This window comes from Capra hircus, chromosome 18 (assembly GCF_001704415.2).
Source record: "Capra hircus breed San Clemente chromosome 18, ASM170441v1, whole genome shotgun sequence".
In the NCBI taxonomy this organism is placed as follows: Eukaryota; Metazoa; Chordata; class Mammalia; order Artiodactyla; family Bovidae; genus Capra; species Capra hircus.
In genome coordinates, this window is record NC_030825.1 from 56,935,487 (window position 1) to 56,949,825 (window position 14,339).

A 14,339-nucleotide genomic window follows, 5' to 3' on the forward strand; every position below is an offset into this window, starting at 1 on the left:
TCGATTCTGTGATGGGTACGCACGCATGCTGTTAGGGGTTGATTTTGTCCTGGAGCAAATGAAAACGGACAACCTCCTATCAGTAGTTGGCTAAAGCTGGGCAGAATAAATCACCTCTCCCAGAATCTGGATGTTTAGACAGGAAAGACACAAGGAACATCTTGGAGGAAAGTCCCTGGAAGGCTGCAGTTCCTCTGAGGTTTGATAACAGCTTCCTCCCAGATTCTATGGGTTGCCCCAGTGACCTTCCGATTAGTCCTGAGGCTTGAATCAGTCAAGGCCAACTACAGCAGGTCTCCATAACCCCAACAAAGACTGCAGAGGACAATGAATGCCACAGCCGCAAGGAGAAGAAATCTGATTGGCCAGCCTGGGGCAGGTGTCCACTAGTGGTCCAATCATCTCTGGTCAAGAGGCAAGAGCTCCTGGTTAAGATAGCCATCTAGTCAGTCAGCAAAAGTCAGTTGAGCGCCTGCTGTGAGTGGGGTGCTGGGGACGGCCATGAACAGGACAGAGCTTGCTTAGCCTCGTGAGCTCGTGTAGTGGATGAGAGGCACAGTCACTTCCTGTCAGTGCTGTAGCGGTGACCACAAGAGAGCGGCTTAAATGAAACAATGCAAACGTATTATCTTACAGCTCCAGAGAGCAGAAGGCTGCAGTGGGTCTCACTGAGCCAAAACCACGCAAGATGTCAGGACTTCCCCTGTGCTCCAGTGGCTAAGACTCCAAGCTCCTGGTACCAGGTGACTGGGTTCAATCCCTGGTCAGGGAACTAGATCCCACATGCTGCAACTCGGATGTGGTGCAATCAAATAAAAAAAAATTATTTAAAATAAAATCAAGATGTCAGCAGGGGCTGGGCATTTGTCTCAAGGGCACTTCGGAGCCATAGTTTGTGAACAGAGGAGAGGTAGGCTCAGCTCCAGTTAAAAGACATACAGACGTGACATAGGGTGACAGGTAAAGTACTATGGCTGTATATGCAGCTCGGGGCACTCTGGGAGCCCAAAGGAGACAGCTTTCCCAACTTAAGTGTGTGTGTGTCTGTATATGAAGTGAAGATGAGAGATGGCAGGAATCTCCACAAGGCAACTGCCATCCTCATTGAGTTTTCTCCCCAGCTTTATGGAACTATGATTGACAATTCAACATTGTATATATCAGTAGTTCAATTCTTCAATGTGATTTTTTTATGAACTGTGAAATGATTATCACAGTCAATTAACACATCTGTCATCTATTTGTGGTGAGGACAAAAGATCCACTCTCAGCTACTTCTCAGTATATAATCCAATCTTTTTTTTTTTTTTTTTTTTTGGCCACACTGCCTGGCATATCGGATCTTAGTTCCCTGATCAGGGATTGAACCCACACTCACTGGACCATCAGGGAAGTCCCTGTTTGTTATGTTTTGAAGGACCTTCACACGTTTTTCCATAGTGGCTGTACCAAGTTACCAAGCTCCACAACCTCCTCTCCGACAATCATTTATTTATTTTGGCTGTGCTGCCTGGCTTGTGGGATCTCAGTTCCCTGACCAGGGATTGAACCTGGGCCACAGCAGTGAAAGCACCAAATGCTAACCACTAGACCCACCAAGGACCTCCCCCTCTCTGTCATAACCTGTTAGCCAACCTAACGTAATATGAGGTGGTAATCTCACTGTGGCTCTAATTTGTATTTCCCTAATGAATAGTGATTGCACTGAGCCTTGAAGGGCAATAAGCATCTAATTAGAAAAGGTGTGTGTGTGGTGGGGGGCAGGCCGGGAGCATCCCTGGCAGAGGAAACAGCATACGCAAAGGCCCAGAGGTGAGAAATAGCTTTGAGGGAACTAGTGGCTTCAGTGGTGGCCCCACCAAAATACTTCCTCATCCATGGAACCTATGAATGTGATCTTCAGTTTAGTTCAGTTCAGTCGCTCCGTCGTGTCCGACTCTGCGACCCCATGAATCGCAGCATGCCGGGCCTTCCTGTCCATCACCAACTCCTGGAGTTGAATGTGATCTTACTTGGAAAATAATCCTTGAAGATGGAAATAAGTTAAGGATCTCAAGATAAGATATCCTGAGTTATCCAAGTAGACCCTGCATCTAAATACAAGGTTTTGTTTTTTTTTTATAAGAGACAAAAGAGGAGGACTTCCCTGGTGGCTCAATGGTAAAGAATCCGCCTGCCAAGGGGACACAGGTTCGATCCCTGGTCCAGGAAGGTCTTACGTGCCATGGAGTAACAAATCCCTTGCGCCGCAACTATTGAGGCTGTGCTCTGGAGCCCGGAAGCCACAACTGCTGAGTCCAGGTGCCACAATACTGAAGCCCAAGTGCCCTAGAGCCTGAGCTCCGCAACGAGAAGCCACCACAGTGAGCAGCCCACACACGGCAACTAGAGAGTAGCCTCCGCTCTCTGCAGCTAGAGAAACGCCCGTGCAGCAGTGAACACCCAGTGCAACCAGAAATATACAATTTAAAAAGAGCAACAAAAGAGGAGAGGACAGGGAGAAGAGTGAAAAGCCATGTGAAGTTGGAGACAGAAGTTGAACTCAATTTCTTGCCTCCTTCCCTGGAAGTTGAAGGTGAGAGGTTAGAGATTGGAAATGAGAAGTTCCAGCCCTCTAGTCATGTGACTGGTCTTTCTGGTGCTGCCCAGCCCCCATCCTGAGTCACCTCATTAGGGTAAACTGAGATGTGGTCAGGGAGCCCGTCTTAATAACAAAGACACGCCTATCTGGAAGTTTCAGGGAGTTAGAGGTTGTCACCCAAGAAACAGAGCCCAAGAGCAGGTGCCCTATCCAGTATATGACAACAACGCATATTTGTTCATTCATTTAACAAATATTGATGGAGCACCTTCTGTGAGCCAGTCATGGTTCTAGGTGCTGGAGATCCAGCAGGATAAACAGATACTGTGGCCCTCCTGGAGTTGCACTCCTAATGGGGACAACTGACAATAAAGAAGATAAACTGCAGTGGTGTGTCAGAAGGTGATAAGTGACAAGGGAAAAAACAAAGCTCAGATGAGTGGGAGTGCTGGGAAGTGGTTGCAACTTGAAAAAGGTTGGTTGGGGAAGGCTTCACCTTGTGTTTTTTGTTTTGTTTTTTTTTTTTTTGCCTTGTGTATTTTTTAAAAAATTTTTGGGGAGTTGCCCTGGGTCTTCACTGCCATGCTCTGGCTTTCTCTACTTGAGGCGAACGGGGGTTCCTTTTCATTGCCGTGCGCGGGCTTCTCATTGCGGTGGCTTCTCTTGTTGCAGAGCATGAGCTCCTGGCACACAGGCTTCAGCAGTTGAGGCAGGCGGGTTCAGTAGTTGCAGCTCGCCTTTGCCTTGTGTATTTGAGCAAAGACCTGAATGAGATCAGGTTGAGCCATGTGGGTATCTGGGGGGAGGGCATTCCCGACTGAGGGAACAGCCAGTGCAAAGGCCCTGGGGCAGAAATGTGCCTGCCTCAGGCCTGTGTGGCCAGAGTGGAGAGAGGCAGGAGGAGAGGCCAGGTCTGTCTAGGCCACAGTGAGGACTTGGACTTGTGTGGCAGGTGCGCGGGTAAGGGGGAAGCGTGGAGCAGAGGAGGGAGGTGAGGGGACTTGGGTCTTCACAGGCTCCCTCAGGCTGCACATGGAGAACAGACTGGCAAGTGAAGACTGAAGCAGGGAGGCTGGTAGGGTGAGTAGAAACCATGATTTCCAGGTGGGTGGTGGTGGCAGTGGCAGGGGTGAGATGGGTGGGATTCTGAACACACTTTGATGATCAGCCAACAAACTTGCTGATGGACTGGACTGTCCGTGGGCAGTGAGAGGCAGACGGAGACTCAGGTCTCCTCCAAGCCTTTGGGCCCGAACACCTGGAAGGATGGAGCTGTCACTCCCTGTGGAAGGAGATGGGGGTTGGAGAGTGGGGGTGGGGTTTCAAGGCAAAGGTGAAGGGCTCAGGGTGACCTCCTCCTTGCCCGAGCTGCGTTAATTCTAGCCAGAGACAGATCCCCGTTGGAGCCCCCGAGCCACATTCACTGTGTCCCACTCGGGCTACCAACCCAAGGTCAGACCCCTTGAGCCTAAGTCCCGCTAAAGCGCCCACTGCGGCGACATCTGCCACCTGTCACCACCAGGTGGCGCCCCGTGCACCAGCCCGATCCACCCCAGCTCACTCTCCCCCCAAAATTTCCTTTCACTTTCGATCTCTGGCTGTCACCCGGCGTGGCCCCTTCCACACCCAGCTGGGGCAAGCCTGGTGCGTGAGGAGAAATGGACTCCGGGTCCCCGAAGGGCGGGGCCGGGGTCCCCCTCCTGGGGCTGAGCGCAGACGGCGGGGGGTCGGGTTCCTGGGTCCCTGGCCTGCGCAGAGTTGCGGGCACCGGACGTCGGGGTTCTTAGAAGGGGAGATGAGGAGTTTTCACTGTAACTGTGCTTCACGCAGGAAGCCCTATAGAGTAGGAGGCGGAAACTTAGCCACATCAAAGGACCGAGGGAGGGGCGGGGAGGTGAAGGGGCGGGCAAGGAAGGGGCTGGGGTGTGGGGGTCCGAGACTCGCTCTTCTGTCCCTTCCAAGATCCGGCCACAGGCATGAAGGGCCCCCGGCAGAAATGATAGTGCTGGCGCCAGCCTGGAGCCCAACTGTGCGTATCCCTAGGGGTTAAGGTGGGGGAATGGCAGTGTCAAGATGGGCAGAGCTGAGAGGGGAGGTGGACAGAGTTGGGGTAGACACGAGTGGGGAGATGAACAGAGGTGGGAGGAGATGGACAGAATTCGGAGGGAGATGGACTGAGTTGGGGTGGTCAGAAGTGAGCAGATGGACAGAGGTGAGAGAGATTGACAGGGGTAGGGGAAATGGACAGGGGTGGGGAGATGGACAGGGTGGGGAGACGGACAGGGTGGGGGAGACGGACAGAGGTGGGGGAGACGGACAGGGTGGGGGAGACGGACAGGGGTGGTGGAGACAGACAGGGTGGGGGAGACGGACAGGGGTGAGGGAGACGGACAGGGGTGGTGGAGACGGACAGGGTGGGGGAGACGGACAGGGGTGGGGGAGATGGACAGAGGTGGGGGGGAGACGGACAGAGGTGGGGAGGTGGACAGAGGTGGGGAGATGGACAGGGGTGGGGGAGATGGACAGGGTGGGGGAGATGGACATGGTGGGGAGATGGACAGGGTGGGGGAGATGGACAGGGGTGGGGAGATGGACGGGGGTGGGGAGATGGACAGGGGTGGGGAGATGGACAGGGTGGGGAGATGGACATGGTGGGGAGATGGACATGGTGGGGAGATGGACAGGGGTGGGGAGATGAGGAGATGGACATGAGTAGGGGAAACTGACACAGGTGGGGGGACGTGGACAGAGGTAAGCGAGATGGACAGGGGTTGGGGAAAGAAACAGGGAGGTGGGAGCAAATGGGGAAGATAGGGCTCAGATCTAGGGAAAAACAGGAGAGATGAGCATGAAAAGACAGGAATGGGGAAAGATGAGAAAATCCTGGGCAGAGGTGAGCAGAAGTGGAGAGAGATGGGCTGAGGTGCGGAGATGGGAGGTGAGACAGAGCGGGCAGAGGAGGGCGAAAACTGGTTAGCACGTGTCCAGAGGCAGAGAGATACAGGGAAAGATGGTCGGAGGTGGGCACACAGGAGCCAAGCGGAGGAGCTGAGAAGTGGGAAAGCTGGAAAGGGGAAAGAGGGAAGAGAGAACAGGGGGCTGCTGGGGGCAGCCTCCACGAGGGAGGGGGGCGTGTGTGGAGTCCATGGAGCCCCCGCCCTACCCCGCCCGCAGACCTCCCTTCTGCTGCTGCTGTTACTGCTCAGCCCTGGCCTTCAAGGGACCCCCGACTGCTCCTTCCGCCACAGCCCCATCTCCTCCACCTTTGCCATCAAGATCGGCAAGCTGGTGAGCGTCCCTGTTCCCAATCCGAGCCCGAGGTGCTGTCTCTGGGTCTGACTTCCCCCTGTCAAGAATTTCTGTGGCCCCCCTGCCTCCTCCCTCTGGGTTCCCTTCCGTCGTCCGTCCCCCCATCCTTGCCCTCTTCGCTATGGGTCTCTGTCCCCCTTTCTCTGGGTCCCCATCTCCCCACCCTGGGTCCCGGCCCCCTTCTCTCTGGGTCCCCGCCCCCTCACTCTGGGTCCCCGCCCCCTCTCTCTGGGTCTCCGCCCCCCTTCTCTGGGTCCCCGCCCCCTTCTCTCTGGGTCCCCGCCCGCTCTCTCTGGGTCTCCGCCCCCCTTCTCTGGGTTCCCGCCCCCTCACTCTGGGTCCCCGCCCCCTCTCTCTGGGTCCCCGCCCCCTTCTCTCTGGGTCCCCGCCCCCTTCTCTCTGGGTCCCCGCCCCCTCACCCTGGGTCCCCGCCCCCTCACTCTAGGTCCCCGCCCCCTCTCTCTGGGTCCCCGCCCCCTCACTCTGGGTCCCCGCCCCCCTTCTCTGGGTCCCCGCCCCCCTTCTCTGGGTCCCCGCCCCCTCTCTCTGGGTCTCTGCCTCCTCTTTCTGGGTCCCCGCCCCCTCTAGGTCCCCTCTTCCTCTCTTTGGGTCCCCGCCCCCTCACTCTAGGTCCCCACCCTCTCTCTCTGGGTCTCCACCCCCTCACTCTGGGTCCCCACCCTCTCTCTCTGGGTCTCCACCCTCTCAATCTGGGTCCCCGCCCTCTCTCTCTGAGTCTCCACCCCCTCGCTCTAGGTCCCCGCCCCTTCTCTCTGGATCCCCGCCCCCTCATTCTAGGTCCCCGCCCCTTCTCTCTGGGTCTCCGCCCCCTCACTCTAGGTCCCCGCCCCTTCTCACTAGGTCCCTGTCCCCTTCTCTCTGGGTCCCCGCCCCCTCCCTCTGGGTCCCCATAGTTTGTTTCTTCCTGTCTGCGCTGGCCTGACCCCGTTTTCTCCCGCAGTCCAAGTACCTGCTTCAAGATTACCCCGTCACTGTTGCCTCCAACCTGCAGGACGTGAGTCACAGCCGGGAGGGGCCCAGGATGGAGGTGGGAAGGAGAGATTCAAGATTCACCGCCCCCTTAGGGGCCAGGCTAGTGTGCCCACCAGGCCACCCCCTCCCTCGGGACCCAGGAATCCTGGCCCCCAGCCCCCTCCGCCCACCCGCGGGACCCAGAGCCTGGGTGGTCTCCCCCCAGGACAAGCTCTGCGGGGCGTTCTGGCGTCTGGTCCTGGCCCAGCGCTGGATGGGACGGCTCAAGACCGTGGCTGGGTCGGAGATGGAGAAACTGCTGGAGGATGTCAACACCGAGATACACTTTGTCACCTCGTGTGCCTTCCAGGTCAGCCCTGAACTTGGGGGACAAGTGCAGAGAGCCTGATGCTTTCCTAGGGATTGGCAGCAAAGGTCTGCTAGGCCTTACTGGAGGTTTCCCCTTGACTGGGAGCATCCTGAGGGAGGTGGAGCTGGAACCTCAGACCTGCTGGGGCCCAATGTGGGAAGTGACACTTCTCTAAGTACTGGAGGATACCTAGGGGTAAGGGCCAAAGGCATCAATTCTACTCATTTCTCAGGCCCTGTTGAAGGATGTTGCTAAAGGGTTCTTACCCCTAGCAACAGGGAGAAGGAGGGGGCCCTAAATCAGGGGACCCTCCTGATCCAGGTCTGACTGGGCCCGGTTGCTAGCAACCAGGGGGAGCAAGGGTCCAGACTCTCCATGAGACCCAGGCCTCACCCTTGACCTGAGGTGACGCTGGGGGTGATGCCGTGGTGACGTCTCCCTCCCCTGCCCTCAGCCCCTTCCCAGCTGTCTTCGCTTCGTCCAGGCCAACATCTCCCACCTCCTGCAGGACACTTCCCAGCAGCTGGAGGCCTTGAAGCCCTGGATCACCCACCGGAATTTCTCCCGGTGCCTGGAACTGCAGTGTCAGCCGGGTAAAGCCTCCCACTGCCCCCAAGCCCACCGCCCCACCCACTCCTCTCCCACTTTACAGTCCCTCACCCATTCCACTCAGGGTTCCCATAGGCTGTGTGATTTTGGGCCTGTTTCCCCAAGCTCATCCCTCTCTGGGCCTCAGTTTACTTGTCTCTGAGAAGGGAATAACTAGCCTTGCCTGTTTCTCTGAGGCAACTCTATCCCATAGAGACAGAATGAGAGTCACATGTTTGAGTGTAAAATTTCTTATAGACCTGTTTTAAAAGGTAAAAAGAAAAAAAGGTAAATTAACTTATTTTTCAGGATTCTTAATGTTTGTTATTTTTTAGTATGTTATAGGTGGGTTTATTTTTAAAACTTTTTTACATTGGAATAATTACAGATTCACAGAAAGGGGCAAGGAAACGTACAGGAAAGTCCTGGACACTCTTTACCCAGCCTCCCCAGTGGTACATTTTGCTTGGTAATGTTAATTACAGCACAAGAAATTGACATGAGTGCAATCCACAGAGTTTATTCAGAGTTTATCAGTTACGTATGCATAACTGCAGGCACGCATGTGTGTGTAGTAAGTAGTGTGTATTAGCTGCTGTAACAAGGTACCACCAACCAGGCGATTTAAAGTGCAGAAGTGCATCCTCTTATAACTGAGGAGTCAGCAGGACTGGCTCCTTCTGAGGGCTGTGAGGGAAGGATCTGTTTCGGTTGTCTCCCTTGGCTTGTCGAGGGCCAATTTCATGCTCGTGGTGCTCTCCCCCATGCGTATCTCTGTGTCTAGATCTCTCCTTCTTATAAGGACACCAGTCATATTGGATTAGGGCCACCACTAACCATCTCATTTTAACTTGATCACATCTTTGAAGACCTGATCTCCAAATAAGGTCACATTCTGAGGTACTAGGGATTAGGATTGCATCGTATGAAAAAAAATTTTTTTTTTTCTCGGCTGTACCACACGGCTTGTAGGATCTTAGTTCCTCACCCAGGGATGGGACCCGTGCCTCCTACAATAGGGGCCAGGAATCTGAACCACTGGACCGGACTGCCAGGGAAATCCCTGAGTTTGTGTAACTTGATCCCCATCCCAAAACTCCCACCTCTATCCCCTGGCAACCAGTAATGCTATTGAATTTAATTCTCATAGTTTCATAATTTTTAAGATAATTATTTCAATCACAAAGAGCCCTTTAAAAAATAATTTTATTTATTTACTTTTGGCTGCTCTGGGTCTTTGTTGCTGTGCGCAGGCTTCCTCTGGTTGCTGCAAGCGGGAGCTCCTCTTCCTTGCGGTGTGTGAGCGTCTCATTGTGGTGGCTTCTCTTGTTGGGGAGCACAGACTCTAGGCCGGAGGGCTTCAGTAGTCTTGGCACACAGACTTGGTTGCCCTGCAGCATATACTGAACCTGCATTAGCGGACAGATTCTTATCTATCGCACCACCAGGGAAGTACTCCTTTTTAAAAAAAAGTTGTGTGTGTGTGTGTGTGTGTGTGTGTGTGGCTGCACTGGGTCTTCATCGCAGTATACATGGGCTTTCGGTTGCAGGCTTAGTTGTCCCTTGACGTGTGAGATCTTAGTTCCCTGACCAGGGATGGAACCAGCATCCTCTGCATGTTAAGGTGAATTCTTAACCACTTACCCACTGTTTGCTGTTCATATTTACATGCATCACTAATCATCCATTCAACTAAGTTTTTTTTTTCTTTTTCAACTAAGTTTTACTAACCATTTCCCTGATGCTTGGCATTGGAGACACAGCACAGAACAAGACCAAGTTTGTGTCCATGGGGCACTAACCTGCTGATCAGGGAGACATGATAAACATGTAAACATATAAATAAACAGGAAAGTGTCTGAGTGTAATGAGTCCTATGCAGGCACGTTAAAACGGGGTGGTGGAATCATGGCTTGAAGTGGTCGGCTGGAAAGTCACCAAAAGTTGCAAACAGGGGAACAGGTAGTGCAAAGGTCCTGAGGCAGAAACCTGCCTCCCTGTTTAAGGAATCAAGAGGGAGCCCGAGTGGCTGAGGCCAAGTAAGCAAAGGGGAAAAGGTGTGGAGTGAGGGTACAGAGGGAATAAAGGGGGCCAGCTCAAGTGGGGCCTTGTGAGCCATCATGGCTTTATACAGTGTATCTTTCATTGTTCTATTATCTGTCCGATCACTCAGATATTTAACTTATGTAAATTAAACTACTTAGGCTTCCCTGATGGCTCAGCCTTAAAGAATCTGCCTGCCGATGCAGGAGATTTGGGGTTTGATCCCTGGTGCCTGGAGAAGGAAATGGCAACCCACTCCGGTATTCTTGCTTGGGAAACCCCATGGATAGAGGCGCCTGGTGGGCTGCAGTCCTTGGGGTCGCAAAGACTCGGACATGACTTAGTGACTAAACAACAACAATAAGAAGTACTAGGTTCTGGCAGTGTCTCCTGTCACCCTCCTGGAGCTCACAGACTACTAGGGGAAGAAAATGAATATATAAATCAGTAGGTAAGCACTAGACACATGTTTGTCCAATTATAAAATGCAGGAAATTTCCAGGTGGTCCAGTGATTAGGACTCTGCCCCTCCACTGCTGGGGGCCTAGTTTCAATCCCTGGTCTGGTCAGGGAATTAATATCCTTCATGCCTTCAAGGCCAAAACAAGTAAAATGATATATTTGAAATAAAGAATTATTGGGACTTCGCTGGCAGTCCAGTGGTTAAGACTCCAAGCTTCCAATGCAAGCAGCACAAGTTTGATCCCTGGCTGGAGAAGTAACATCCCAAATGCCACCCAGTCAATAAACAAATAAATAAAACTAAATAATAAATTTAAATATATATTTTTAAAATTTATAGGGTCTGGTTAAACAAGTAAACAAGCATACCAATTTTAAAAAGTTATTAGTGACTATTTTTAAAATATATTTTTGGCTGCGCTGGGTTTTCGTTGCTGCCCTCGTTGTGGGGTACTCTAGTTTTGGTGTGCAGGCTTCTCATTGCAGTGATTTCTCTTGTTTTGGACCATGGGCTTTATCGCATGGGTCAAGCAGTTGTGCCCAGGGGCTTAGTTGCCCTGTGGCATGTGGAATCTTCCCAAGCCAGGGATGAAACCCATGTCCCCTGCATTGGCAGGTGGATTCTTAACCACTGGACCACCAGGGAAGTCCTATTAGTGACTTAAAAAAAAAATCAATAAAATGCAACCTTACTACGTGCTAGGCACTGTTCTAAGCACTTTCTGTATATTCCCTCATTTAATCTTTGTGACAACCTTATGAAGTTGGTATAATAATTATACCCACTTTATGGATGAGGCGACTGAGGCCCAGAGAAGTGCACAGCCTACCCCCACCCCCTCCCCCAGGTCACACAGCCAGCACCAGGCAGGCCTTTTTTTCCCTTCCCTGGCCTGGCCCTACTTCTCAGTCACCTGACCTCTCTCCTGGCAGACTCCTCCACTCTGCTGCCCCCAAGGAGTCCTGGGGCCTTGGGAGCCACGTCCCTGCCGGCCCCTCAGTCCCCTCTTCTGCTCCTCTTGCTGCTGCTGCTGCTGCCGGTGGCCCTCCTGCTGCTGGCCGCTGCCTGGTGCCTGTGCCGGTGGAGGAGGAGACGGAGGACACGCTACCCTGGGGAGAGGGTGAGCCAGTGGGGTGCGCAGAGCTGGTGGAGAGGGTCCAGGGGCTGACCGGAGGTGGCGGATTCCATGGGCGACATGGTACCCTGCCCCTCCCATCCCCAGGATCCTCTGCTCCTGCGGCTACTGGAGGACCCTGGACTTGGTGTTGATGTGGGGGCCATGGGGGTGGGGGGTGACAGAGTGGGAGCAGGGAAGCGGTGGGTTAGCTCTGGATGTAAGGAAACCCCTCTGGGACCATGGAAGGGGACAGACTGAGAAGACAGACTGGAGGCTGGGTGAGGGTCCAGGGAGAGAGGACAAGGTCTGAGCAGGGACCGGGACAGGACCACGGGGTGGAGAGGAGGGGACAGGCAGAGTCAGGGGTCAGGAGGGACGGGGCTGGAGAGTGACAGACTTGGTGGGGTCGGGGGGGGGGGGGGCCGGGGGCGAGCAGGGAAGGGGAGGGGCTCGGGCAGAGGACGCTGGGTCTGGCCCAGTGGGGAACCTGGGAGGAGGAGGGACAGTCCGGCGCTAGGCATTCTGGAAAGACAGTGAAGCTCAGCAGGCGGGGAGGTATTTGGATATAGGAGTCTGCAAGCCAGGAGAGAGCCGCCTCCAGAAGCAGGCTCTGCAAAGCCCTCCAGGTATGAAAAAGCTCAGGTTACTCTAGCAACTTTGTCCAGTCTAGGGGTGGGGTGAAAAAAAAAATGGCACTGGAAGATGTTTGAGGTAACATCTTCCTTACCTCAAAGGTAAGGAAGGGAAGCTGGGACTTCCTACCCCAGGGAAGCAAGAAGCCCCTGAGGCGAACCTGGGAACCGGTTTCGGGGTTGTAGGTGGTACCCTGAGGGAGAAAGGCAGGGAGGGGCCTGCGGGTTCCCCAAGCGCCCAAAGGAAACATTTGGCAGCAATCGCTCACCTGTTGAGTGCCTCAGTGCCTCCGGCCTTGTGCTGAAGCTTTCTACAAATTAACTCACTTAATTGAGAAACTGGTGGCTATTATCTTCCCCATTTCCCCTTGGCGGAAACCGAGGCTCAGAGAGGTAAATCATTTGCTGAAAGTCACACAGCTCCTGAGTGACAGCCAAGACTGGACTCTGGGCCCTCTGATTCCAGCATCTGTGCTTTTCACTCCTCTGCCTTAGTTTCCTTATCTGTACAAGAGACTCATAATCATTTTTTACGCTAGAGTTGTCAGGAGGTTAAGTGAAAGGACCACGAAAAACCCCCTAGAGCAATACTTACTGTCCATAGGAAACAGAATACAAGCCACACATGTGACTTTAAATTTTCTAGTAGCTGCATATTTTTTTAAATTTTTAATTGAAGTATAGCTGATTTACCACATTGTGCCAGTGCATCTTTTAAAAACAAACAGGTTACCTTAAAGAATTTATGTTATTTCACCCTGTGTATCCAAAATCTTGTCATCTCAACGTGCAATCAATACTTTAAAAATTATTGAGATATTTTTACATTCTTGTTTCCATACCAAGTTTTCAGAATCCAATCAATGTGTAATGTGATGCTCACAGCACATCTCAATTCATATGAGAAACTTTTATTAGAAATACTCGATCTATATTAAGATTCCATGAAACTTACAGTTGCGTAAGTAGATTCCTATACTCAAGTTCTTTGAAACCTACAGAAGTTTTCCAATAATTGGATCAGGGAACAGTTTCTGAATTCAATGATTTTTTTCATTTCGGCATTTGTTTTGGACAGTACTTTTTACTACTTTTTGTTTTTGAGATACAATTTTCGATTGAGAAATTGTCCTCTTATCCTTGTCCCTTTTCATACCCTGTTTTCCCACGCTCCCAATAACCACACTATTAGTTGAAGCTTAAATTAGATGAAATGAGAAACTAAGTTCCTCAGTTTCGCTGGTCACAATAGAAATGCCCAGTTTTCAACTGGGGCTGGTCTCAAGGGCTATCTTGGAAAGCACAGATCTAAAACGTGTTCATCATTGCGCGAAGTTTTCTTTGACAGCAATGCCCAAACACATAGTGAGTGCTCACGGTGAATGGAGTTGTTTTTGAGCATTGAGTCTGTTCTTGAGCTTGTACCCTGAGCTTCCTACTTTCCCCTCCTCTGTCCACGGAACCTCAAACAGCCCAGTGAGTCATCTATCATCCCCTTTTACAGCGGAGAACACTGAGGCCGAGAGAGAGCAGTCACCTGCCAGCGGACACAGAGTCGGCACTTGGAGGAAGTCAGCTAGAATCTGGTCCTTTCCTTGGCCACACTGCCTCTGTTCCCCCGGGATGGAGGCAACGCCAGCACCCACCATCGGCTCTCCCTTCCCCCCTTTGTACAAAGCCCTTGTCCCCAGGAAATTGTATATAAATCATCATTTTCTACCAGCTCTGGCCAGGTTTGTCTGTGGATGGGACACGGTGTGTGTTATGGGGCCGTTTGGGTTCGGGTTTGGTTTTTCAGTTAATACAGTGTTTCATTCAATACCTATTTTCTGAGTCCTCCTGGGGCCCAGGGCCAGAAGAGGGCAATGCTGGGACCCAGACGTGAATCGGAACCAGCCCCGCCCTCTCAGGACTCCTGGTCCAGACGGGAGAAGACGTCGGCCCCAGAGAGCCCCAGTACCCGATTACACACGCTCTAATGGAGGTGGCGTAGGCACTGTGAGATCCCCCAGGAGGTACCTGAGCCAGCCTGAGCGGTATCAGGGAGGTTCTCTAAAGGGAAGGACTCAAGCCAGATTTTAGAAAACGGGGTGTGGAGGCGGAGGTGGGGGGACGGCATCCCAGACAAGGGACACTTTCAAGGCAAAGACTTTATCCAGAAAATCCAGAAGGTGAGTAGCTCCTTTGGGGAACACTCGGGCATCTAGAAGTCATTCTTTCATTGGTCAGCTCTCAAGCGGAAGACCATCTCCACCTGTTTACCA

The 14,339-nt window shown here is 52.6% G+C and overlaps 1 protein-coding gene across 6 annotated transcripts; it reads left to right on the plus strand.

Moving 5' to 3' along the window:
* Positions 4,117 to 13,797, plus strand: FLT3LG (fms related tyrosine kinase 3 ligand). 6 transcript variants are annotated; one of them, XM_018062783.1, is made up of 8 exons: positions 4,117 to 4,225; positions 4,544 to 4,610; positions 5,756 to 5,869; positions 6,852 to 6,938; positions 7,089 to 7,232; positions 7,687 to 7,825; positions 11,259 to 11,446; positions 13,580 to 13,797. In XM_018062783.1, exons 2-8 carry the CDS (start codon positions 4,578 to 4,580, stop codon positions 13,778 to 13,780), a joined length of 906 nt encoding a protein of 301 aa, XP_017918272.1. In that variant the 5' UTR covers positions 4,117 to 4,225; positions 4,544 to 4,577; the 3' UTR covers positions 13,781 to 13,797. The 6 variants fall into 6 exon arrangements, with proteins under 6 accessions (XP_017918272.1, XP_017918274.1, XP_017918273.1 ...); XM_018062785.1 differs by having other exon boundaries at positions 7,741 to 7,825; XM_018062784.1 differs by having other exon boundaries at positions 6,852 to 6,905.

Bases quoted from the DNA above. Each gene is read 5' to 3' on its own strand.
- FLT3LG (XM_018062782.1), top strand. From the start codon at position 4,578: ATGATAGTGCTGGCGCCAGCCTGGAGCCCAACT. The intron at 4,611-5,755 runs GTGCGTATCCCT...CCCCGCCCGCAG, and splicing joins CGCCAGCCTGGAGCCCAACT to ACCTCCCTTCTGCTGCTGCT. The intron at 11,447-13,579 runs GTGAGCCAGTGG...CCCCTTTTACAG, and splicing joins CACGCTACCCTGGGGAGAGG to CGGAGAACACTGAGGCCGAG.